We start from the raw sequence: 27,296 nt of genomic DNA on the forward strand, positions 1-27,296 counted from the left end.
ATATTCATCTATTCTAGACCTTCTTCTCGGCGACGGGGAGTTTCCCGCGTGGCGTGTCGACGCCGTAGAGAACATCAACCGCCGAGCGAAATGCTTCTAGCGTCGGCTCGTACACCACAATCACATTCTTGACCGCCTCCTCCTCCAAAAAGTCATACGGCGCACACGTCGCAATGCTGATCAGCGTCTTGCCCTCTCTGCGCCTCGCAATGTCCAGCCCGAGCTTCTGCTGGTACGGCGCCTCTCGCGCGTTGCGCGTCGCCAGGATCACCACGTCGGCGGCCTCGATCACGCGCCACTGCTCTTCCGTGAGGGGCTGCTCCGTGTAGCGGACCTCCTCGGCCGCGGGGCAGTGCGTGCGGATCTCGTCGCCAAAGGAGCTCGACACCCACGGCACGCGCGTCGGGTGCGCCGCGTCGCCGCTGTTGACGGCGCCGCCGCCGACGGGGAAGTCGGGGCCCGGCGAGACAAAGACTGTGCTTGCCGACTTGGACAGTGGCATCAGGCCGTCCTGGGAGCGCACGACGGTGGCGGCGTCGGCGTAGGCCTCGCGGGCGAGCTTGGCGCCGCGGGCGTTGATGTCGTCGAGGGCTGCGTCGGTGCTGGTCTGCAGGGCGCGGTCCCAGGTTGTGAACTTTGACTTGAGCTTGCTCAGGCGGGCGAGGGACTCGTCGATGCGCTGCTGCGAGATTTCATTCTTTTCCAGCGCGGTGCACAAGCGGTCGACGGCGGCGGTCTGGACGTCGTACGTGTGGCAGATCATGACATTGTCAACGCCCGCCTGAAACGCCATGAGCGATCCTTCAACAGTGCCGTAGGTGGCGCGCACTCCGTCCATCTCCAGACAGTCCGTCATTACGACGCCCTCATAGCCAAACTCGTCGCGCAGAATGCCGAGGACCTGCGGCGACAGCGTGGCCGGCTTCTCGGAGCCCGTGAGCTGCGGCAGGGCAATGTGTGCTGTCATGATCATCTCGATGCCGTCCCGTGCCGCCTGCCTGAACGGCACCAGCTCCGTGGCGTCGAGCTCCCCGCGGCTCTTGTCAATCGACGGCAGCCCGTAGTGCGAGTCGACCGCCGTGTCCCCATGGCCGGGGAAGTGCTTGATGCAGGGCACGACGCCGTTGTCGCGCATGCCGCGCGCGCACGCGGCCGCGAACCGCGCCACCGTCTCCGGGTCGTCGCCCGGGCTGCGCACGCCAATCACGGGGTTCAGCGGCTCCGAGTTGACGTCCCCGACGGGGGCGTAGTTCATGTTGATGCCAAAGTGCGCGAGCATCTCGGCCGTGGCGCCCGCGACGCGCGACGCCGCGCCCAGCGAGCCCATCGCGCCGAGCGCCATGGGGCCGGGCTGCTGCGCGGCCACCGGCGGGGATATGCGCGTCACGAGCCCGTTTTCCTGGTCGATGCCGATGAGCAGCGGCTGGGCGTGGCCCGCGTCCCGCGCGAGCTGCTGCAGGTCGTGGCACAGGGCGCGGAGCTCGGCGGCAGAGCCGACGTTGCGCTTGAAGAGCACGATGGCGCCGACGCCGTAGTCCTGGACGAGGGACTTGATGTCGGCGTTGACGGCTGTGTCGTGGAAGCCGACGGCGAAGAGCTGCGGTTGTGAGACTGGTTGAAGGCTGTGACGGCGTGCGGGTGACGTACCTGGCCGACTTTTTTACGCTGCTCCGGTGTCACCATTATGACGAGTGATTGGAAGAGAATACGTGTTATGTAAAATCAGCATCCAAAATGAAGAATTGGACTCTTCTTGTATTTATATGAATAGCGCGCCGTCGGCTCGGCAGCGGGGCCGGCGAAGAGTGGCGGGTGGCATGTAACCTCGAGGGCTGTCACTGGTGGGGTGACGGCGATGTTCGGCATACAATGTCGTGATGGCGTCCCGGGACTTTCTACGGGCTATATTTATCAGAATATTACTGTATAGAGCATGATTCCTGATATCTCTCTACCTTGTACTTTTTTCGTCCGACTGTGAATAGCTGTCTTGCAATGTCAGTGGCACTTGGACGCGGCTCATAATGCTGCGGGCTTCCCCTCAACGTGGGGGAACCAAGACACACCCCACGATAGACGTAACGTTTGCTGCCCCCACCTACTGCGAAAACGCGGGATGCCGTGCGATTTAGCTGTTAGTTAACATGGCAAACACCGTTGCTCAAAGTTGTAGTTGCGATTATTCGATAGAGATCAAATAGGCGAGCCGACCGATTGTGCATGTGTTCGGCCAGCATACAGCACAAACTCTGCGTAGGGAGAGACCCGCGGCATTTCATGCAACAGATCAGCAGTGGAAGAGAAAAGAGAATCACAGGCTCGCTTGATTGCAAAATGTTCATTCTAGATTCACCCCCTACTGTTTCTATGATACAGATTTTCTTGTGCCTTTCCACCCCAATGCGCCGGTATATGAGACTAAATGGTAAAACCCAGTTTGACAAAAATACATGTCGAACCAGATGGCAATTAAATGTCAACAAATGACAAAGTGCGAGAAACACGTCGTGCGAGAAACACGTCAAGTGCCCTCGACAGTAAAAGAAAAAGAAAAGGAAAAAGGGTAAAAGTCCCCAAAAAGAATGTGTCCTCTACGTGTAGAGGTCCTGGAATTCCGTCTTGCCATCCATAATGGCGTCCGCATTCAGACGCACGCTCCACTGGATCATGTCAGTGTGCGGCTCGGCCTGGTACTCGGCGCCGTGGTCGCCAATGTTGCTATTCGCCGACTTCATGCCCGCGGGGCGATGATGGTTGAAAATCGGCGGCTGTGCAGCGATGCAGTTGTGCTTGCGGCGGCCGCTCAGCCCCATGCAGTAGAAGCGCAGCAGGATGTCGAGCGGGTCGCGGACCTCGCGCAGGCCAATCTCGCGCAGCAGCCCGCGGGCGCCCTTTTGCGTGACGGCGTAGCCCAGCGAGCACACGCCCTGCGACGCGTGGTGCACGGCGCGGGTGCGCTTCGGGTACTGGTCGACGAGCTCGTAGGGGTGCGGCGCGAGCGACCAGAGGCCGGTGGGCGGCACCGTCGCGTCGTCCTTGTGCAGGACGCGGCCCATGGGCAGGCCCTCCTCGGCGGCGGGGAAGCGCATACCGCAGTGGCCGAGCCACATCATCTCCCACTCGTCGCCGTAGGGGGAGATTTTCGGCGTCACGGTGCGCGGGAGCGCGTTGATGTCAAACTCGGGCACCGTCGCGTTGAGGTGCTCCTCGTTGGAGGGGTACGTCGAGTCGGCGTAGGAGGCGGTGCTGCCGGCGAGGGGCTGCGTGAGGGCCTGCGTCGAGATGGCGAGGTCCTGCATGATGGAGCGGATGCGGACGTCCCAGTCGGAGTCGTCTTCGAGGATGAGCGCGGATGTAATGTTGAGGCGGACGATCCTAGAGGGAGGGGTCGCCATGGTTAGCGCATGTCTGCCATGTCGCACATTTCTGCATGGTGGGCCATGTGTAGAAAGTCATGTTTTGGACCCTGAATGGGGGGGGTGGTGGGTTTCAATCAAGGGAGAGAGAGAGACATACTCTTGGAGAGCGTTGATGTGGCCGCGCCAGCAGCCGAGCTCGCCGCCGGTGAGGTGCTTGCCGTCCTCGGCGACGGGAACGGCCTTTTCGGAAATGTTGTCGCCCATGGGGCCGTCGATGAACTCAATCGTCAGCTCGCTCAGGGCGGCCTGGAGGGCCATGCCGTCGCGTCGGTCGGTGCGCGAGGGGAGGCCCATGACGTAGATTTTCTCAAACTGCGGACCACCAGTGTCAGCAACCATGGATTCGCCGGGATGATCAGGCTCCTTACGCCCAGCGTGCTGTTGTTAATCTTGTCGAGGATGTTGTTTGTGTACAGGGCCTTGGCGCGGTCGCGGACGGGCTGGATGCGGTGGCTCTGCAGCAGGATCCAGACGAAGCCGACGGCGGCCAGGATGGCGACGATGAAGCGCTTCGACATGGGCACGGCGCAGAGTCGGCCGGGCGCCGACTTTTGATCGCCAGCGGCGTACATTGTGTATTTTTTTCGGTCGTTCTCTGGTGTCGGGCGGGATGGCCGGTCTTGTCGGTCAATCTTGGTGTTTCCCTTAATGGTCGAGGTAATGAGTGACGAGGGGAAAAACCCGGTGATATTTTAAGGAGTGTGTGTTGAAGATGGTGAAAAGGGCCCAGCTAGGGGTAGTTTGGTGGAAAGGCGAAAGACGTAAAAAAAATGATCCAGTTGGAGGAAAGTCTAAAGCTGTCCTCAGCACAGCACACGACCCCAGATACTGGCGAAGAGGGTCTAGCTGGTCTCGACTCTCAACTGACCCCTTTTACTGGTATAAGCTCTTTTTTTTTTTAAGAACGAGGGGCAGTTGGTTGGACACTGGGTGACTGGTAAAGAACGAATGATCTGTCTAGGAGAAAATGGTAAATGACTAGTACGCACGAAGGAATGACTAGCTGGACTATTATCATTCATGCGCCTTTGTCTCCAGAAAAAAATTGTCCTAGTGGTGACGCCCAGCTTTTCCTCCTGAGAGCGCGTTGGGAGGCACAGAGCTTGCTTGGCAGGCTGGAATTTGGTGGCGTTATGCCGCCCCCTTGCGCCCTCAGCTCTAAATAAATTAGCTTCTCTCGTATAACCATGCCATGCACCAGTAGGCTGTTGGTACCTCGTATCACTGGCACGCTGGCAAATCGTGGCCCACACCTCGCAGCCTTGTTCAGTGTCTCGGGTGTTCAAAAAGAAAAGAAAGAAACTTTACGACAGCCTGTCAGCCCGAATGCGGCAAAGCGCCACTGTCAGCCCGTCCCATCCCTGAAGCCTCAATGCAAAGGGGGACAGAAAGCCAAGGCTAGCTACCATCTGCTCGCATACTGGTAATCGTAAGGCTGCACGTGGGCTGTTAATAGAGCGAATGTGCTAATTGCTGTGCTGATAAGAGAGACCTGCGAAACGCCTTGAGCTAGAGACTTGGGTTGCAGAAGAGTGTTGGCTAATGTTGGGGAGGACGGCGGCTTGCTGCTGTCAAGGCCCGAAGAGGCCGAGGCGCAAAGGCGAATAGGGGGTGTGTAGGACAGCCTCGTATCCCTGTTTCGATGGCACGGAGTGGCGAGCTGGCTTAGTTTTCCCCGACAAAGACCCCCGACAATTCCGCATCGCATCAAAGACATCTTGCGCACGAGGGCTTGCATCCGTCACAATGAGGAGGATGGGATGTATGAGATTAGCCTCGGGCCACATCCCGCCGGCGTGTCTGTTCTGCCCCGAAATGGCGTTTGACACCTTCCCCCAGCTTGTGCTCTGGCTCTATGCACATTTGCTCGGGAGCTAGTCGACACTGAGCCGGCTGCACTAGCAATCATCTTTCGAGATCCATCATCATGCCATGGTTCATTTCAGGGCTGACTACACATCATCGGCAAAAATCCCCCAGCCCAAGAGACCAGAACCAGAATCTGCCACAATCTACATTTATAGATGGCTTCTCAAGGGACAGCCAACTGCCCATCACGCAAGTTCGTCGACAATGTTATACCGAAAAGACTCCACGAGGTCAAGTCATTGTGCAGCCGCCAGCTAACAACTCAGCTGTCATAATGGCACAACTGGTCCGCAACACCCTATTCCTTTCGCTTTGTCACACTGTTATACAACGTTGCCCAGCCGAAACCTCTACCAATCGCAATCTAGACAAGATTCTACACCATAGTCCGCGCCATCGTACTCCCGAGACGTCCCTCTTATTTTAGCTCCACGCCATCCGTTGCCCCGAAAAGCTGGGAGCAAAATTTGTTAGCAGGCTCGTGCACACAAGGTATAGAACCAAGGCAGATGGTAAGATGCACACATACCTTTTTTATATTCCCATAGATGCCAAATTGAACAGCCGTCATGGCGCCTACCATGACCAACCGAGCCCGCATCCCGGTAAATGCACCACGCGGCCCGAGCTCCGTCGCGATGCGCACTATGCGGCGCGTAGTATCCTCGCCTGCCTGCCCCCTGTCCTTGTTGATCTTGCTGAGGATCGTGTCTGCCGGTTGAGAGACCACCGCAGCGGCCAGACCAGCAACGAGGCCCGCTCCGAGATTGACGCCCGTGACCCCAGCCGCGGAGAGGCTTTCCCTGTCCACCACGGCATGTGCCGTCTGCACTGCCTTTTCGTAAACCAGAAACGTCGCCATGGTGTATGGAATCCTGCACCGCAGCCACACGTCAGTCTCGCGGATGGTTGAATATGGAGTCCGATACGTACTGCTTGAGGAGGATAGGCCCCAGGCCCGAGTATAGGCCACGCAGACCCTCCTCCCTGGCCATCTTTGCCAATGCGTCGATTAAGCCGTTTGCGTAGGTAGGTTGGGAGACGAGCCGGATCCGAACAGATTCAAACGGACATAGGGCGATGTCGCCCAGGAATTCTGCCGCCGCGGCCGATGTAAGGTACACGGCATTGCGGTTGTCGGCGGTGGTCGAATATCCGAGATAGTCGACGGCCTGTGCCTTGAAGAACTCGTACCCGCCAAATTTAAAGGCGCCCTGTAGGCAATATCCTGCAATCGTCGGTTTTAATCCTGTCAAGAAGGCCGCCGGCCCTTCCAGCTGCAAGATTTGCCGTGCGCTCTTGTAAAGGCTGCTGCTGTACTTTGTCGGATCAAGTTGTATTCGAGTCTTTACACTGGTTGGGAGGCAAAACATGTTATTGGTCAAGCTCTCATGGCAGAAACGGCAGAGCGGCATGCGTTTCGACTGCCCACAGCACTTTGAGAGGTACATTGCGTAGCGGACGAATCGAAACGGGTGCAACTCCCACACGGACAGCACAGTGGTTGCTTACACGTCGACGGGAGTCAGGATTGCATGTGTGAATGCACAACAGAATGCCCCGGCCAAGGCGTATCTTGCGTACAAGGAGACATCTGCGGTACCCTGGCTAACGGTGACTGTAGATTGGATGCTTTTGGCCGGCACAAGTTTGTCGTTGACGGTAGCTGCTTCTCCCGCCCTCGAGGTATGTGCAGCGACAAAATAGGCGCTAAAAGAGACAGTGAGTGGATGATTCGAACCAGGGGTAGAAGCTCGCCTTTACACGGGCATTCTACAGCCACCACCACCTTCTCGGACCAGGTTCGCGCTTAATCTCGTTCAGCTTGTCGGAGAATGTCTTTTGCTGCTGGACGCTGAGGCTGTTTCCCACAGCATCCAAGACCTTGAGATGCTCCCTCTTCAGCTCCTCGAACCCGGCATCTAGCTCCTTGTGCCATGGGTACAGCACAAACACCTGGAAGCCCAGGGCGGAGCTCGCCACCAGGAAGTTGGTCAGGGAAACACCACGCGTGAATATCATTGTGGTCGCTAGGTCGATCGATTGGCTGTGTTTTCAAGTAAAGAGGCCGCAACCGTGGATGATTGCACTGTGGCCTGCTGGTCTGCCTGCTTTCGGAGAAATGTGTCAAGTTAAAGCAAAAGGGGTGTAGGCAAAGGGTAAGGATTGGAAAAAGTCCACGAGCTGAGGAACGCCGAAGTCGCAAGGCAGACGATGGGTTTACGGCGGGAACTTTCGGGTTCGAGTATACCCACTCAAAGGCGTGACATAGCCTCCTCTCGATCGTAACTAAGTGTGTCATTTCAGGACGGCTCACTGGGCGCGCCGACGTGGTGATTCGTCCATTGCCAGTAGAATTGGCCCCTGCGCGCCTGTCGATCAGAAATACGCTAATCCCGAAACACAGCGCCGATCAGGGTTATATCTCGGGGTTGCTTCTCGTGGTTTTGTTTCTTCCCGAATTAGGTTAGCCGTTGATGTCTGTCAAGTAAAATCAGCCTACTTTCTACAAAAAACAGCCCACTCCGCCCCCTCCGATCCAGAACAGTCACGCTATACCACCCTTAAACTCCCGAAAATCATGCGACTTGTATCTGGGGCGCGGCGAGTTGGAGCTATAAATTGTACTTGTTCCTAGGTTCCTCCGAGCGCATATACTGTAGCTTCAGGGCCCCGACGAAAAAGCCGACGGCGACAGTCAGCCATGGCGCTTTGAGGATGGAGTCCAACACTTCCTGGCGAGTAGTTAGCGCGTTTGTTTTTTGGCGCATGTATTCACATTGTCGGGCATATAAGCCGCCGTAGGCCGAATGTTCTCCATATATCTCTGGTTTGATTCGGCAAACGACGAATGGTCAAGACAGACCGGCAGCCTTACTTCTCTCGCCGGTATCCGAATTCCAGCAATCTCCCCGGCGTCATTATCCAACTGGATCAGTTTTGCCAGAAGAGTGTCTTTGGCCGTCCTCCGAGGGTCAAAGTGGATAGTGAGTGTGGCAAAGCTAAGCTCACCTCGGACCCCACCAAACTGAGCAGCAGTGAGTCCCTTCAGAAGAAGATAGACGCAGGCTGTGCCTCTCAAGTCTAGCATCTATCTTTATAAGAGATAAACTAGAATCGCAAATAATATAATAATAGCTGAAATCTAAGTTACATATAGAGAGGGATCAAGTGAATCAATTAATATAAGTAATTATTTAGCTTAATATAATATATTAATCTTAATAGTATTTCCTATTTCTTTATATTATAAAGGTAAGTATATATATAATAGTAGCTTATTATTTTAACTTATAATAATTAGTTAATAACTTATTACTATTTATTTAGTAGCCATTAGAGCTATATCCTGCCTCCTTTTAACCTCTTCCTGTATAAGGCTAATAAGCGATTCGGAATACGGGCATTCATCAGCAGAATCCCCCCAGCCGAGGGCTTTTAGTCCTTGTTGGATCTCTCTCCAGTTTATGCCCTCAAAGAATCCGAAATCATCCTTTCTCTCGACAATTGCCACAGCAAGCTCAATCCAAGCAGCAAGGAATTTTTCCTCGTGCGCGGAAACTCTAGCTTCATCGATGGATAGCGAATCAGACGATCTTTTGTGCCACTGTCTAGTTCGAGTATCCAGTCGAAACTTCTCGAAGAGACCGCATTTTAATCGCGGATCCGAGCTGAGTCTGGTGTGAAGTAGGCGTGCGGAAAAATGAATCTGAAGCTCGACTGCTTCCGATATTGACGGCTTTGCGTTCAATCTCGTACACTCATTGCAGTTTTGAGGCCGAGCAAATTGGGCAAACTGATATAAGAATGAATCACGCTTTCCGTCTAAAAGACCCAGACTCAGGTAGTAGGTTACCAGCCAAAGGCCTTTTCGCGACTCATTGACTCGCCCTAGTTTTATTAAGCGTCAGAATTAGTACATGCCGACAGACTTATCAGCTTCAGCGGCGTACCTTTTGTAATTGCCAGGTTATTGAGCTGCATGAGCTTTTCCCTCGACGAGGCTTGCAAGGGTGTAACAAAAGGAAGTAAAGCCTCATAGTCGAATCCCGCCCCGCAGACACTTTCAATTCGCGAGACCATCCAAAAAAGGGTCAGCGTTGAAAGGCCAGGATCTGCATTCCCACCCCCAATATCAGAGTGGCAGCCGACAAAAGCGCATTGTTCAACTTTGGTGTGAGACGCGACCTTTTCTTTCCAGAGCATCGGTTTGAAGCTCTTCCTCTTCTCATGCATTGCGACGGCATGGAAGACATGCTTAACATTCTCCGGAACTCTGTCTCTTACGAATGACAGCTTCTTTTTCTTCCACGGCCAAACTGACCTCACAGCACTAACAGTATCCCATTCGGCAAGCACCTTGATAGTGATACCAGGCATTCGGAGGTGGCCCAAGGTCTCTAGTTCGGATTGTAGTTTCTTTGATGCGCCCTTTAGGCCTTCTGCACTTCTTTTCCAAGATTGGTAAATTGTCGGAAGAAAAACTAGGCCTTTTCGCCGAAGCAGACCAACAGCATTAATGAAATGTGCGAGGCATCGAACGGCAAATGCGCCTCGAGAGAATCCAACCAAGATAATCTCATCGAGGTAGGATCGTCCATTAAAATTGTTGCACAGAAAGCAATAAGCAGCCAGAATATTCGCATCGATTCCTTTTATAGGTTAGAATATGCCGTCAAAGCTGTGGGCAGTACCTCACCTTTACCAAAAGCCCCCGAGAAAAGACTGTCAACTGCCAAGGTTGACTGAGTCCCTATACCACTGGAGTAATATACCACTTGCCTGACAACACCATATCGTTGATCTTCGGTGGCGCGGCTCTTCCCGTCCACTCGACTCTTTGGAATTCCACAAGCGTCTCTTCCAAGCCGGGAAACAGCCCTAGCTAGCTTTGCCACATTGGTCATGGGTGCAGCTGTGCCTGAAGCGTTGTTCCAGGTGCCGTCGCAGCATACAAAAAGGCGCTTCCGTTCACAGTCATGCGCCAGCTGTGTCAGTATACTATTGGTAGTATTTTCTGGAGCATTGACAAAGTTGCTTAATGCGTCTGCATGGATGCGCAGTCCAAGGCCGGGATTCTCAGCGTCTGCATCGCGTTCTGCGCTAGTGTTGTGCTCTCCAAATAGGCCACCAAGACTATGACTGTTTGTAGCCTTGGAAGGGTTTGGAGCAGTAGCAGAAAACAAACCATTACCTGTATGATCTTTTGGGCTATTGATTATTTTCGAAGGAGAAACGCCATCGGATAATTGACTACTAGTGTCGGTATCACTGTGGTTGAGAGGCTGAATGTTGCTAAATAATCCACCAGTCTGACTGTGGTTAGGAGGCTGTTTGCTGCCAAACAATCCACCAGTATGACTGTGGTTGATAGGCTGAATGCCGCCAAATAATCCACCAGTCTGACTGTGGTTGGGAGGCTGTTTGCCGCCAAATAGCCCACCATTATGACTATGGTTGAGAGGCTGCATGCCGCCAAATAATCCACCAGTCTGACTGTGCTTGGGAGGTTGTTTGCCGCCAAATAGCCCACCAGTCTGACTTTGGTCGGGAGGCTGAATGCTGCCAAATAATCCACCAGTCTGACTTTGGTCGGGAGGCTGAATGCCGCCAAACAATCCACCAGTCTGACCGTCTGGGGGTTTAGAGGGATCCGAAGCAGAAGAGTTAAAAAATCCAAACCCAGTATGACGGCCTGGGATCTTAGAGGGATTCGAAGCAGCATTGCCAAATAATCCACCAGTCTGACTGTGCTTGGGAGGTTGTTTGCCGCCAAATAGCCCACCAGTCTGACTTTGGTCGGGAGGCTGAATGCTGCCAAATAATCCACCAGTCTGACTTTGGTCGGGAGGCTGAATGCCGCCAAACAATCCACCAGTCTGGCCGTCTGGGGGTTTGGAGGGATCCGAAGCAGAAGAGTCAAAAAATCCAAACCCAGTATGACGGCCTGGGATCTTAGAGGGATTGGAAGCAGCATTGCCAAATAAAGCGCCAGTCGGTTTCGGCGCGGCATCAAGTAATGGTTCGCATGCCTCGAGACGTGGGTCATCGGGCATGGCGTTGGGGTTCTGCGTGGGTAAATCGGTCATGATTGTGTTGGGCGCGATCGCGACAAGTCCGGTGCGAGCGAGTTCTGTTTATACAAGCTCCAGTTAGTCTCTTGTTGAGGTATCGTAACCACTGAGCTCCCTTTTGCTTTGGGCCAAGTGGTACTCGTACCTTCTGAAGGCCAGAAAGCGCCAGCAAGTGTCAGGATCTTTGTTGGGAGGAGCAACAGCTGGTGGCAACCCTCATACAATAAATGCATTCTATGTACGAGTTTGTATGGTAAGCATAGAAATAGATTGTATTGTGGAAGTGACACCCTCTTAAGGAAATCGAGAAAATGTCAAAGTGCCCCACACTGGCAGCGACGGTCTCAGAATCCTGGCAGCTATGTTCGCGTGATCAGGCACATCAGCAGTGCTATGGGTGACAACAAGGCTACTGGCAATCATGGACGCGTGCAGATCCCGGACGCATTGTCTGCCAACTAAATTGTCGCAGATTATTCTTGGCGGCTACATCACCAATAGTAACTACCCAATAAGAAATTGCCATAATTACTGGGGATCGTAGTCTGTACGGTTAGAACACTACACGTGCTTTGTATCTGGAAACGGGTTAGTAACGATATAAATTTGTTGCGAGAACACTAGGGCGGCTTGTTTCATGGCCAGTCACTGCCACGGCGCAATGTTACAAATGAAATATCCAACAACGAATAGAACTCTTTGTTAGTGATAGTTACCACACACACTAAAGTACTAGTGTAAGGCAGCCCCCCACTAGTGCCCTACATATGCCTCCACAAGGCTAGAAGTGGCTGGCGGGCCGTGGCGGGAAAACAACGCCAACTTCCGTCGAAACGGCCGGCGCGTAACGGTGAAAAGTGATAGGACGAGTGTGAACGCGAATGTGCGGGTTGCAATATCCCAGCTCGTTCTGCATGCATAAACGCCACTTCTAGGGACTGCTGTAGCGCTTTCTTGGTCGGCCGTTCCTCCTCCTCCATTGTAGTCCTGTGTGCATTCCGCATGTGTCGTTTCGCGCTCGTGGTCGAGATCGTTCGCTATAATGTGTTACAACATTGCTTGCAATACTAGAGTCTCTGCCTACTCTAGTGCGTCTCCTCGCCTGCTCGGGGAAGGCAGTAGTGCTTCTAGGTTTCTAGTGTGCGTAGCTTGCGCTTCGTTCGGCTGGGACTTCGCGTGGACAGCGATATAGAGGACATAATAGCGGAAGTCTGTGTGTACAGTTAGTTAACTACAGAAATACTTGATTCTAGTGCTAGGGAGCTTAGTGCCTAATATATAAGGTGCTTAGAAGATAAGAAGTAACTAATATCATCTTATATAAATATCTAGTTTAAATAGGATAATTTAATATTATATATTAAATTATAGATAAGTAAAATAATTCTTACTTCTTTTAATATATTTTCTATTAGTTATTATTAAGTAATATATATATTTAAATAAAAGTTAGTAAAATATAATATAATAGCTTACTTATTTATCTAGCTTACTTACTTATTAATTATATTATTTATATTACTTATTTATTAATTAATATAGTTAATAAGTAAGTCACTTAGATAAGTAAGTCACCTATATTCCCTAACCCTTTACCCTTTAACTATTAATAACTTAACTATAATATAAAAAAACATCTAAAATTAATTAAAACCCTTTTCTTTACTAATATTTATATCTATAATATAAGTATATATATTATAATTAGTCTAACTATATATATTATATTACTAATTATATATTTTAACCCTTACTTTATAATAACTATAAGCTTATATTTTATCTTTTACTTAATTATTTATATTTATCTACTTTTTTAAATCTTTTATATCTTATATAAAAAAAGATCTTTTAGTTTATAGCCTTATTTTTTTAGCCTATTAGTACTTACTAATTAGCTTATTTATAACTTTAAGGCTTTATATCTAAATATATAAAAATATAACTTTATATATAATAACTATTATACCTTTTTTAAAACTATTAAGTATATTAAGACTTTTAGTTAGAGAGTTATTTAGGTAATTAGTAATTTATTTTTTTAGAATTAAAGACTATAAAACCACTTTATTTACTATACTTAGTATCTAAAAGACCTAAGTATAATAATAGCTTATTTACTAAGTTATAATAGGTCTATTTCTTAGAGAGTAAGTTAGGCTGAAAGCTATAAGGTAGTATATTAAATAGTATTATAAATAGTTATTAAGAGTAGGACTCTTAATAGTAAAATTATTACTTAGATTAATTAATAGAGATCTAAACTATCTAGACTAACTATAGTCCTTCCTTTATATAATAGTTTACCTCTTTATTACTTTCTTTAGATTACTAGCTTACTTACTCTTATAATCCCTTTATAGCTTACTAGCTTACTCACTCTAGTGATCTAGTAAGGTTATATAACCTTAAGGCCTAATCGGGGAGCCTATAGGCGCTATAAGGTCGTCCTCTTAGGCCACTTCTCTAGTCACCTTATATTACTTTTTATTATTTATAATATAATACTCCTTCTCTATTAGTTTTATCCTTAAAGCTATTAATCCTATTCTAGCTATTTATTTAGTAGGTATATAGAACTTCCCTCCTTTATTATTATATACTAATAATATATTAGGTTATATAGAAAAACCTTATTCCTAAAAATCTAATAAATAAGACACCCTAAGGTCTTTTATTACTTTTTATAATTAAGATACTAAGATACTATATACTTATTATTTTAACTATTAATTAAAGTATTATCTTACTAATAGTAAGACTTACTATAAGGAGTATATCTATTATAGTCACTCTTATAATAGTATACTAGTAATATCTTCTTATAGGTTTTATTCTTTTTTTAGTTATATATTTTCTTTACTAATTTTATTTTTATAGTTTTATATTTACTTATATAGTAGAGGAAACTAGATAATACTAAGGAAAAGGCTAAAAAGCGTTTAGTTAAACTATAAGTTTAACTGTCTTAAGCTATAAATTATTTAATATAGATCTATAAAACTTATTATCTAGTAAAGAATAAGAGCTAGAAGCTATTTAAATAGGGTATATAAAAGCTAGATAAGGAGGATAATATCCTCCTTACCCTAGGCTCCTATAAATAGTAGGTTATTTATAATTTATAGGTGTTAGGTGTTCCTAATAAGCCTAACTAGTTATAGTTTAGTCTAGGTGAGATTTCTAAGCTAGGCCCCTTACTAACTGCTAGTAAAAGCCTTTAGTAGGTCTAAATAACTTATAAGGTTCCTTATAGGCTCCTAGGTGTTTTTAGAGTTTAGGTATCCTTTCTATTTAATAAGATATTAATATTTCTTATAGTTTCTTTATACTTTAAGTATTTATTTAATTTTATATATATTATTATTTTCTATAATAATATTTATAATAATTATAATATTATTTAGTACTTTTTTAAATAATAAAATATAAAATATAAGATAGATCTTTATTTTATTAGATAATAATAGTTTATAATTAGTATTTAATATTTTTTATTTAATAAAGAATAGTTTAATTTTCTTTTAATTAAGTTTATTATTAGGTTACTTTATTTTAATATTTTTATATATAAGGTAGACTTTATATCTCTTCTTTAAGATTAGTACTAATAATCTCTTTTTATCTATATAGTACTTTATATAGTTTTATAAAAATATCTATTCTTATTATAAGTATTTTTATATATCTATAATTATTACTATATATACTATAACTATTAGTATATTTATATTCTATATTATATATATCTTAATAATAGGATTAAATCTATAATTTACTTTAAATAATAATATCTTTATATTATTAATTTTAAAGTTATTATAAGCTTATTATATAAGTAGTAGCTATTTTATATAATTATTTTATTAGTAGTTAATATAGCTTTATAGGTATTATTTTAATATTTAGTTTAGAATTTCTATTTAACTATTTAACTATAAATAAAATATTATAAATAAGCTTTACTTAATCTTTATTATTTCTATAAGGTATTTTTAAAAGTTTAATATAAATAATTTATTATAATCTAATATAAGTTTTATTAGTAGTCTATATTAAGTAATACCTATTTTAATAAATATATATATTAGATTTTTAGTATTATTAGATTCTATATAAGGGATATAATAAATATACTTTATAAGTTTATTAATAATAACTAAGATACTATTATAAAGTACTCCTATTATTAGTTCTTTAGACTTTAGTAGTTTAATAATAAAGTCTATAATAATAGTCTACTATACTCTTTTAGGTAGTAATATTAGTTATAGCTTATTATAAAGTATATATTATACTAACTTTACTTTATTATAAATATTATATTTCTTAATAATTTCCTATATAATCTTCCTACTTTTAGGGAAGTTATAAGATCTTTATAATTAACTAATTATTTTTATAATACCTTAGTGTCTATATAAGGGGTATATATATATTTCTTCTATAAGCTATTTTTATAATATAGTTAGGATATATAGTTAATTATTATAAAAATAGTTATTTTCTTTTTATATAAAAAATAAGGTTAATCTTTAAGTATTAATTAGATAGTCTTTTTAGATTCTTAACTTAATTCTTTATAATTAGATATTATCTAGTAATACCTACTAAGTTATATTAATTTCTTAAGTGCCTAATATAAGGTTCCTATTTTTAGTTTAGTATAATAAGGATATATTATCTACTTATTATTCTATTTTTAGATCCTCTTTTTACCTAAGTATATCTACTCTTCTATTTTTAGATCCTTTATAATATATAATTTTAAAATTATAATTTATAAGGGTTTTATACTATTTAATCTATTATTTATTTAGATCTTTTATAGTTATAAAAGAGGTTAGGTTTTTATAGTTAATATAGACCTTAATTTTATAGTTTACTCCTTTTAGGTAATACTTTTATTCCTTAAAGGCTTTAATAATAGTTATAAGTTCTTTATTATATATATTATAGTTTAGCTCTAGTTTATAGAGTTTCTTTAAGAAGAATATAATTAGGTAAAGTTAGTCTTTATTATCTTATTATTTAAGTTATTTACTAAATATATAGTCTAAGGTGTTAGTTTTAACTTTAAATAGTTTATTAGAGTTAACTATAAGTAGAACTAGTTTATTATTATAAATAAAGAAAGAATAGAAGTGGGCGTAGGAGCGGCCTAAGGCAGCGGCCCTATAGGCGTATATAGATTACCTAATTAGGACAGATAGTTATATAACTAATTACCTCACCTACTAGTAAGTGTAGTAAGTAGTACGCACTATAATTATAGGTAAGTATAGTAAGCTAAGAAATATAATAGAGAGATAGATAAGTACTTAAAAAAGAAATATTCTAGTAGTTAGGTAGTCTAGATCTTTATTAATTAATCTAAATAATAGTTTCACTATTAAGAGTTCTACTCTTAATAACTATTTATAATACTACTTAATATACTACCTTATAGCTTTTAGCCTAACTTACTATCTAAGAAATAGACTTACTATAACTTAGTAAATAAGTTATTATTATATTTTAATTAATCCTATTTAGTAAGTTACCTTAAAACTTTAAATAGTTAATATATCTATTATAAGTGGAAGAATTACTAACCCTAAGATAAAGATCTAGTAACTTATAGCTAAGATTACTAAGCTTAAGAAGTAAAACTAAAGCCTTCTCTCTTATATTAATACCCTCTATAAGACTATAAAATAATATAAGAACTAAATTATTACCTCTAAAATGCCTAAAAGGGCTTAAATAAATAAACCTAAGTTTCCTAAACCTAAACTATTTAATAGTTATAAGGGAGATATAAGGAACTTCCTTATTTAAGCCTAAACTTACCTTTAAGTTAATAATAAAATATTTAATACTACTAAAAATAGAATCCTCTATATTAGTAATCTCTTAACTAAAAAAGTAATAAAATAGTAAGAACCTATATTATAAGTATACCTAAAATATAATACTAAAGTTAGTATAGATATTATCTATATCTTTTTAGATTATAAAACCTTTAAGGACTAACTTCTTAGTGCTTTTAGAAACTCTAATAAGTATAAGGAAGTTACTTAATAGCTTACCTATTTTTAATAAACTAGATTTATTATTTATTATATAAGAGAGTTTAAATAGATTATAGCTAAACTTAACTAAAAATAGGAAGCTCTAATTAAAATCTTCTATTAAGACCTTAAAGAAGAAGTTAAAGATAATATCTACTAAGAAGAATAACTAGAACTACTTAATACCTTTATTAAAATAGTTATTAAAATAAATAATTAACTATATAAATAATATTAGGAAAATATAAGTAAATAGAAATATAATAATTATATAAGGTTTAATAAACCTAATATAAGTAAATCTTAAAGAACTTCTACTATATATAGACACTATACTAGACTAATAGAACTTAATACTATATATAAAGAAAAAGGGAAATACTATAATTATAGTAAAACTAAATACTTTATAAATAAGTATTAAGCTTTTAAGAAATAATAGAAGCCTATTAGAGAAGGATAAAAGCTCTATATAGCTAACTATAAAGAATTACCTATTTAAAATCTAAGTGTAATAAATAGTAAAAAATATATCTCTAAGCCTAAATACTACTACTATTTAGTAGATAATACTAGCTTAGATAAAGACTAGGAATTTAGAACCTAATTAGTACTTAATAAAGATAATAGTCTTATATTTACTAAACTAGATATAAAAGAAGTATTTAATTACATTTTAATAATACTAGAACCTAAAGGTACCTTAGTTAGTGCCCTATTTATAAGAGAAGGGGACTTTAAACTAATTATAGTTATAATTAATAGATTTAATATATCTAACCTAATTATATTAGTTTACTAACTCCTCTTAGTAGAAGATAACACTACTATATAAACTAATAAAACTACTCTACTCTATCTAGTACTTAACCCTATATACTAAGAATATATAATAATCTCTTAAGTGTTATACTTATATAATAACTATAAATAACACCTATAAAAGAAACTTAAGTATAGATAGTTCCTACACTATAGTGCCACTACTAACTATAAACCCTACCTTAAAACTAACCTTAGGTACTAGAAGATATAGAAAATAATTAGCTTTACCTTACTCTTTAAGAAAAATAAGGATAGGATATACTATATTAAGGATAATAACGCTTATATTATTTATACTATAACCTTATACTATAAAGAAAGAGGAAATAGTATAAGAATAAGAAGTATACTTAGCTTATATTTAATTAATATAAAAGGTAGATAATCTAACTATTATTAAAGCTCTAATAAAAGAAAACTAACTATTTTTAAAATATTCTAGAAAATAAACTAATAAGAGGAAGATACTAAATAGAAATTAGGAAATAATAGTTATTATTATAATTAAGACTAATTCCTTAATAGAGATCTAATAGGTCTCTATATATTATAAATATTAGTAATATAATATACCTTATAATTATTATAAAGATTATAAGAAAGAAGATTTAGGTAATAATTAATAGTAGAGTATAAAGAAACTTTATTTTACTAAATCTTATTAATAAATTATAATTATTTTAGACTATAAAGGATAAGCCTTACTAACTTATAATTATAAAAGGATATATAGTAAAATTTAGCTAAAAAGTAATTAATATAAAAGTAATATAACTTCTAATTAATATATAAGATATAAAATATTATATTATTTTAGATATTATAGTAATTTTAAAATATAATATTATATTAGAGATACCCTAATTATAAGTAAGTAATCTTTAAGTTAATTAGAGAATAGGCTAACTTTAATAGGATCTATTAGGATATAATTATAACACTAAGAGTGGCTTATAAGGAGTACCTTAATTAAATTAAAATAGGCCTCTAAGAATATATATAATTATTAGAGAGTTTAAAGCTAGTATAATAGAGATTCTTAAAGAATACTTAAAGTATAGTAAGCTATTTAGTAGAGAGCTAGAAATAGGACTATTAGAGTATTTATACTAAGATTATAAGATTAAGTTTTAACTTAATACTAAACTAATATTTAATAAAATATATCCTTAAAACTATATATAGGATAAAACTCTTAAAGAGTATTTAAATAAGATATTATAAAAGAGATATATATAACTATTAGAGTTTTTAGTAGGATACCTAATCTTATAAGTACTAAAAAAAAATAGGAAACTATAACTATATATTAACTATTAATAACTTAATAAGATTATAATTAAAAACTAATATCTATTATTACTTATTATAAAGATATAAGATAAGCTTAAATAGGCTAAATAGTTTACTACTTTTAATTTAAAAAGAGCTTATAATCTAATTTATATAACTAAAAGTTATAAGTAAAAAACCGCCTTTTAAACTATAAGAGGACATTTTAAGTATTTTATAATACTATTTAGCCTTATTAATATACTTATAATATTTTAAACTATAATTAATAATATTTTATAAAAATAGCTTAATAAATTTATTATTATTTACTTTAATAATATCTTTATATTCTCTAATATACTTAAAGAATATAAAAAATATATATATAAAGTATTATAAATACTTTAAGATAATAAACTTCTTATTAAAAAAGAAAAGAGTAAATTTTATTAATATAAAGTTAAATTTTTAGGATATAAGATTATACTAAGATAAATTAGGATAAGTCTATCTAAGATTAAAGATATTTAGAACTAGCTTATATTAACTAATATTAGAGAAGTAAGAGGATTTTTTAGATTTATAAACTTCTATTAACGCTTTATCTACGGATTTAGAGAAATTATAATTCCTCTTACTAACCTTATAAAGAAGGATAATAAATTCTAATAGATAGATAAGGAAGCTAATACTTTCTAAAAACTAAAAGAGAAAATCCTAAATAAGTTAGTTTTACTTATAGTTAATTCTAAAAAACCTTTTAAAGTAGAAATTAACACTTCTAACTATATACTTAATAGATAACTTAAATAATAAGATAATAAAGATTAACTCTACCTAATTATATTCTTCTTTAAGAAACTTTATAGATTAGAATTAAACTATAATATATATAATAAAGAACTTATAGCTATTATTAAAGCCTTTAAGGAATAGAAATATTATCTAAAAGGAGTAAACTATAAGGTTAAGATTTATACTAACTATAAGAACCTAATCTCCTTTATAACTATAAAAGATCTAAATAAATAATAAATTAAATAGTATAAAACCCTAATAGATTATAATTTTAAAATTATATATTATAAAAGATCTAAAAATAGAAAAATAAATATACTTAGCTAAAAGGAGGATTTAAAAATAGAATAATAAATAGATAATATACCTTTATTATACTAAACTAAAAATAAGAACCTTATATTAGGTACCTAAGAAATTAATATAACTTAATAAGTATAATTAGATAATATCTAGCTATAAAGAATTAAGTTAAGAATCTAAAAAGACTATCTAATTAATACTTAAAGATTAACCTTATTTTTTATATAAAAAGAAAATAACTATTTTTATAATAATTAACTATATATCTTAGCTATATTATAAAAATAGCTTATAGAAGAAATATATATATACCCCTTATATAGACACTAAAGTATTATAAAAATAATTAGTTAACTATAAAGATCTTATAACTTTCTTAAAAGTAGGAAGATTATATAGGAAATTATTAAGAAATATAATATTTATAATAAAGTAAAGTTAGTATAATATATACTTTATAATAAGCTATAACTAATATTACTACCTAAAAGAGTATAATAGACTATTATTATAGACTTTATTATTAAACTATTAAAGTCTAAAGAACTAATAATAAGAGTACTTTATAATAGTATTTTAGTTATTATTAATAAACTTATAAAGTATATTTATTATATCCCTTATATAGAATCTAGTAATACTAAAAATCTAATATATATATTCTTTAAAATAGTTATTACTTAATATAGACTACTAATAAAACTTATATTAGATTATAATAAATTATTTATATTAAACTTTTAGAAATACTTTATAGAAATAATAAAAATTAAGTAAAGCTTATTTATAATATTTTATTTATAGTTAAATAGTTAGACTAAGATCTTAAACTAAATACTAGAATAATACCTATAAAGCTATATTAACTACTAATAAGATAATTAGATAGAATAGCTACTACTTATATAATAGGCTTATAATAACTCTAAAATTAATAATATAAAGATATTACTATTTAAAGTAAACTATAAATTTAATCTTATTATTAAAATATATATAATATAAAATATAAATATACTAATAGTTATAGTATATATAGTAATAATTATAAATATATAAAAACACTTATAATAAGAATAGATATTTTTATAAAACTATATAAAGTACTATATAGATAAAAAGAGATTATTAGTACTAATCCTAAAGGAGGGATATAAAGTCTACCTTATATATAAAAATATTAAAATAAAGTAACCTAATAATAAACTTAACTAAAAGAAAATTAGACTATTCTTTATTAAATAAAAAATATTAAATACTAACTATAAACTATCCTTATCTAATAGAATATAAATCTATCTTATATTCTATATTTTACTATTAGAGAAAGTACTAGATAATATTATAGTTATTATAAATATTATTATAGAAAATAATAATAAATATAAAATTAAGAAAATACTTAAAGTATAAGGAAATATTAAGAAATATAAATATTTTATTAAATAGAAAAGATATCTAAACTCTAAAAATACCTAGGAGCTAATAGTAGCCTTATAAATTACTTAGATCTACTCTAGTAGTTTAAAGAGTGATATTCTACTTATTAAGCTTCTTTATAGGTATCTATAAACTATTAGAAAATACTATAATTTAGTCTACTATATTAAACCTACTAACTATATAAGTATTAGTTATAGCCTCTAACTTAAGTAAAATAAGATTAGTAGGAGAAACCTCTATTACCCTATCTTCCTAATCTAACTCTACTATATTATAATAAAATAACTCCTTCTCCTTAGAATAGAGGAGCTGCTTTTACTTCTAAAGATAGGTTAGACGACCTAAGGCTTCTACTATATCCTAGTAAGTAGTTAGAGCCTTTTTCTAGGCTTTAGCTAGTATATTCTCCACTTCTAGTTCTTAGATAGATACTTTATTTAAAGTTATAATAGCCCTCTCTAATAAAATACTAATAAAGATACTATTATAAGGACAGTTATATTAGGTATACTTAGAATAATAGTTCTTATTATTAACTATTATATATTATATACTATAATAAAAGTAAGGAGTATAGGGTATAATGTCCTACTAAGAATTAGTATTATAAAGTTTAATATATTATAATAAGTGAAAACACTTAGTAGTAATATCGTGTTTTATAGACTTCTATAAGCGTGATTTTTTAATATAACTAGATATAGTGAAAAATATAATAATATAAGAGGGAAGTTTAAAATATACTAACTAGGCTAAAATAATAGGTCTTAAGGGTAAGACTAATAGGGGAGGAGTATTATATTATAAACGAAGAAAGAATAGAAGTAGGTATAAGAGCGGCCTAAGGTAGCGGCCTTATAGGTGTATATAGATTACCTAATTAGGATAGATAGTTATATAACTAATCACCTTACCTACTAGTAAGTGTGGTAAGTAGTGTGTACTATGATTATAGGTAAGTATAGTAAGCTAAGGAATATAATAGAGAGATAGATAAGTACTTAAAGAAGAAGTATTCTAATAGCTAGGTAGTTTAGATTTTTATTAATTAATCTAAGTAATAGTTTTACTATTAAGAGTTCTACTCTTAATAACTGTTTATAATACTACTTAATATACTACCCTATAACTTTTAGCCTAACTTACTATCTAAGAAACAGACCTACTATAACTTAGTAAATAAGCTATTATTATACTTATTTAGGATTTTCTCTTTTAGTTTCTAAAAGGTATTAGCTTCCTTATCTATCTATTAGAATTTATTATCCTTTTTTATAAGGTTAGTAAGAGGAATTATAATTTCTCTAAATCTATAAATAAAGTGTTAATAAAAGTTTATAAATCTAAGAAATCCTCTTACTTCTCTAATATTAGTTAGTATAAGCTAGTTTTAAATATCTTTAATTTTAAATAGACTTATTCTAATTTATCCTAATATAATTTTATATCTTAGGAATTTAACTTTATACTAATAAAATTTACTTTTCTTTTTTTTAATAAGAAGTTTATTATCTTAAAGTATCTATAATACTTTATATATATATTTCTTATATTCTTTAAATATATTAGAAAATATAAAGATATTATTAAGATAGATAATAATAAATTTATTAAGTTATTTTTATAAGATATTATTAATTATAGTTTAGAATATTATAAATATATTAATAAGGCTAAATAGTATTATAAAATACTTAAAGTGTTCTCTTATAATTTAAAAGGTAGTTTTTTACTTATAGCTCTTAATTATATAAATTAGATTATAAGTTTTTTTTAGGTTAAAAGTAATAAACTATTTAGTTTATCTAAACTTATCTTATATTTTTATAATAAGTAGTAATAGATATTAGTTCTTAATTATAATCTTATTAAGTTACTAATAGTTAATATATAGTTATAGTTTTCTATTTTTCTTTAATACCTATAAGATTAGATATCCTACTAAAAACTCTAATAGTTATATATATTCCTTCTATAATATCTTATTTAAATACTCTTTAAGAGTTTTATCTTATATAAAGTTCTAAAAATATATTTTATTAAATATTAGTTTAGTATTAAGTTAGAGTTTAATCTTATAGTCCTAGTATAAATACTTTAATAGTCCTATTTTTAGCTCTCTACTAAATAACTTAGTATACTTTAAATATTCTTTAAGAATCTCTATTATACTAGCTTTAAGCTCTCTAATAATTATATATATTCTTAAAGGCCTATTTTAATTTAATTAAAGTACTCCTTATAAGCCACTCTTAGTATTATAATTATATCCTAATAGATTTTATTAAAGTTAGCCTATTTTCTAGTTAACTTAAAGATTACTTACTTATAATTAAGATATTCTTAGTATAATATTATATTTTAAAATTACTATAATATCTAAGATAATATAATATTTTATACCTTATATATTAATTAAAAGTTATATTACTTTTATATTAACTACTTTTTAACTAAATTTTACTATATATCTCTTTATAATTATAAGTTAATAAGGCTTATCTTTTATAATCTAAGGTAATTATAATTTATTAATAAGATTTAGTAAGATAAAGTTTCCTTATACTCTACTATTAATTATTACCTAGATCTTTTTTCTTATAATTGTTATAGTAATTATAAGGTATATAGTACTACTAATACTTATAGTATATAGAGACCTATTAGATCTCTATTAAGGAATTAGTTAGAAGTTTAATAATAACTATTTTTTCCTAAATTCTTCTTTTATTTATATTCCTTCTTTTATAATTATTAATAATAATCTTCTAACTATTTAGAGCTTAGATAATATTCTAGTTACTTACTAGCTATATTAATTAAACTTAGATTAGGTAAGTTTCTTATTACTATATAGTTTCCTCTATCTTTATAATATAAGGTTATAACTTAAATAGTATATATATTTTTATCCTTAATATAGTAAGTTATATTATTATTCTTTTTAAGAAGTAATATATTAGAGGTTCTCTTTTAGCTCTTCTAGTATTAGAGGTCTATCTCTAAAAAGGGTCCTTAGTTTATATACTATAACTTAAAAAACTATCTATATTTAAGTTTCTTCTAGAGGTGTCTCTAGTATCTATAATATAAGTAAGAGGCCTATAAAATTATAGTATGTTCTCTATATAATATACTTATAATAGGGTTCTATTAGATATAGGCGGTACTTATTCTAATAGGTTAGTATAGTAATTCTATAAGTATTATAAGGTCTATAATATCTATATTATAGATTATAATAACTATAGATTTAAGGTCCCCTTTTTTTATTAATAATATACTAATAAGGTTACTAGGTCCTTAAAGGTATAGAATATATATAAAAGTATTAGTTAGGTTAAGCCTAGTTATATATACTAATAGCTAAGTGCTATATTCCTAATCCTCCTCCTTAGGTACTAGCTAGGTCTTAAAGTCCTAATACTTATCTAAACTAATATTATCTACTAAGTAGTATTTATCCACTTCTAGGTATTATTTAGTATTAGAGATATATTCTTTACTATTTACTATACTAAGGTTTTAAGTAAGTAAGTCTTTATAGTTAGCTATATAGAGCTTTTATCCTTCTTTAATAGGCTTTTATTATTTCTTAAAAGCTTAGTACTTATTTATAAAATATCTAATTTTACTATAATTATAGTATTTCCCCTTTTTTTTATATATAGTATTAAGTTCTATTAGTCTAGTATAGTATTTATATATAATAGAGGTTCTTTAAGATTTATCTATATTTAGTTTATTAAACTTAATATAGTTATTATATTTTTATTTACTTATTTTCTTTTAATATTATTTATATAATTAGTTACTTACTTTAATAACTATCTTAATAAAAGTATTAAGTAATTTAGTTTATTTTTTTTAATAGATATTATTTTTAACTTCTTCCTTAAAGTCTTAATAGAAGATTTTAATTAGAGCTTCCTATTTTTAATTAAGTTTAGCTATAATCTATTTAAACTCTCTTATATAGTAAATAGTAGATCTAGTTTATTAGAGATAAGTAAACTATTAAGTAGCTTCCTTATACTTATTAGGGTTTCTAAAAGTACTAAAGAGTTAGTCCTTAAAGGTTTTATAATCTAAAATGATATAAATAATATCTATATTAGCTTTAGTACTATACTTTAAATATACTTATAATATAGGTTCCTACTATTTTATTACTTTTCTAATTAAGAGGTTACAAATATAGAGGATTTTATCTTTAGTAGTATTAAATATCTTATTATTAACTTAAAAGTAAGTCTAGACTTAGATAAAAAAGTTTCTTATATCTTCTTTATAACTATTAAATAGTTTAAGTTTAAGAAACTTAGGTTTATTTACTTAGGCCCTTTTAGGTATCTTAGAGATAGTAATTTAGTTTTTATATTATTCTATAGTTTTATAGAGGGTATTAATATAAAAGAGAAGGCTTTAGTTTTACTTCTTAAACTTAATAATTTTAACCATAAGTTACTAAATCTCTATTTTAAGGTTAGTAGTTCTTCTACTTATAATAAATATATTAGTTACTTAAAGTTTTAAAGTAACTTATTAAATAGGATTAATTAAAATATAATAATAGCTTATTTACTAAATTATAATAGGTCTATTTCTTAGAGAGTAAGTTAGACTAAAAGCTATAAGATAATATATTAAGTAGTATTATAAATAGTTATTAAGAGTAGAACTCTTAATAGTAAAACTATTACTTAAATTAATTAATAGAGATCTAAACTATCTAGACTAGCTATAGTCCTTCCTTTATATAATAGTTTACCTCTTTATTACTTTTCTTAGATTACTAACTTACTTACTCTTATAATCCCTTTATAACTTACTAGCTTACTCACTCTAGTGATTTAATAAGGTTATATAACCTTAAGGCCTAATTAGGGAGCCTATAGGCGCTATAAGGTCGTCCTCTTAGGCCGCTTCCCTAGTCGCCTTATATCACTTCCTATTATTTATAATACTAAGATCTAGCTAATTTTAAATATAAGTTTAAAAGACTTAGTATTATAAACTTAAATTTTAAGATAAAAATAACCTTTTTAGGATTAAAAAGGGTAATTTTAATACCTTAAAAACTACTTTAAATATTTTCTTTTATAATAGACTTATTATAAGTATTAAAAAATATAAAAAAGAATTCTTTTTTAATAATATATATAATATTAGCCTTTATAAGATCCTTAATTTATTACCTATAAGCCTTTTTTAGTAAACTAAAATAGCTAATATCT

The 27,296-nt window shown here is 35.5% G+C and overlaps 5 protein-coding genes across 5 annotated transcripts; all 5 read right to left on the bottom strand.

The window, feature by feature from the left end:
• Positions 1-13: 13 nt before the first annotated feature.
• Positions 14-1,683, bottom strand: LMH87_001611 (uncharacterized protein; the record flags this gene model as incomplete). The annotated part of the gene is made up of 2 exons (XM_056192910.1): positions 14-1,597; positions 1,648-1,683. The coding sequence occupies 2 exons, from the start codon at positions 1,681-1,683 to the stop codon at positions 14-16; spliced, it is 1,620 nt and encodes a 539-aa protein (XP_056050000.1).
• A 908-nt stretch (positions 1,684-2,591) lies between these two features.
• On the bottom strand, positions 2,592-3,991 carry LMH87_001612 (uncharacterized protein; the record flags this gene model as incomplete). The annotated part of the gene is made up of 3 exons (XM_056192911.1): positions 2,592-3,375; positions 3,517-3,731; positions 3,788-3,991. The coding sequence occupies 3 exons, from the start codon at positions 3,989-3,991 to the stop codon at positions 2,592-2,594; spliced, it is 1,203 nt and encodes a 400-aa protein (XP_056050001.1).
• Positions 3,992-5,706: 1,715 nt separating this feature from the next.
• Positions 5,707-7,310, bottom strand: LMH87_001613 (uncharacterized protein; the record flags this gene model as incomplete). Its single annotated transcript, XM_056192912.1, has 5 exons — positions 5,707-5,742; positions 5,818-6,163; positions 6,222-6,641; positions 6,801-6,998; positions 7,078-7,310. 5 exons carry the CDS (start codon positions 7,308-7,310, stop codon positions 5,707-5,709), a joined length of 1,233 nt encoding a protein of 410 aa, XP_056050002.1.
• Positions 7,311-7,903: 593 nt separating this feature from the next.
• On the bottom strand, positions 7,904-8,379 carry LMH87_001614 (uncharacterized protein; the record flags this gene model as incomplete). Its single annotated transcript, XM_056192914.1, has 2 exons — positions 7,904-8,023; positions 8,167-8,379. 2 exons carry the CDS (start codon positions 8,377-8,379, stop codon positions 7,904-7,906), a joined length of 333 nt encoding a protein of 110 aa, XP_056050003.1.
• Positions 8,380-8,610: 231 nt separating this feature from the next.
• On the bottom strand, positions 8,611-11,344 carry LMH87_001615 (uncharacterized protein; the record flags this gene model as incomplete). The annotated part of the gene is made up of 3 exons (XM_056192915.1): positions 8,611-9,179; positions 9,242-9,940; positions 9,988-11,344. The coding sequence occupies 3 exons, from the start codon at positions 11,342-11,344 to the stop codon at positions 8,611-8,613; spliced, it is 2,625 nt and encodes an 874-aa protein (XP_056050004.1).
• Positions 11,345-27,296: the final 15,952 nt, after the last annotated feature.

Source organism: Akanthomyces muscarius, chromosome 3, assembly GCF_028009165.1.
Source record: "Akanthomyces muscarius strain Ve6 chromosome 3, whole genome shotgun sequence".
NCBI lineage: Eukaryota > Fungi > Ascomycota > Sordariomycetes > Hypocreales > Cordycipitaceae > Akanthomyces > Akanthomyces muscarius.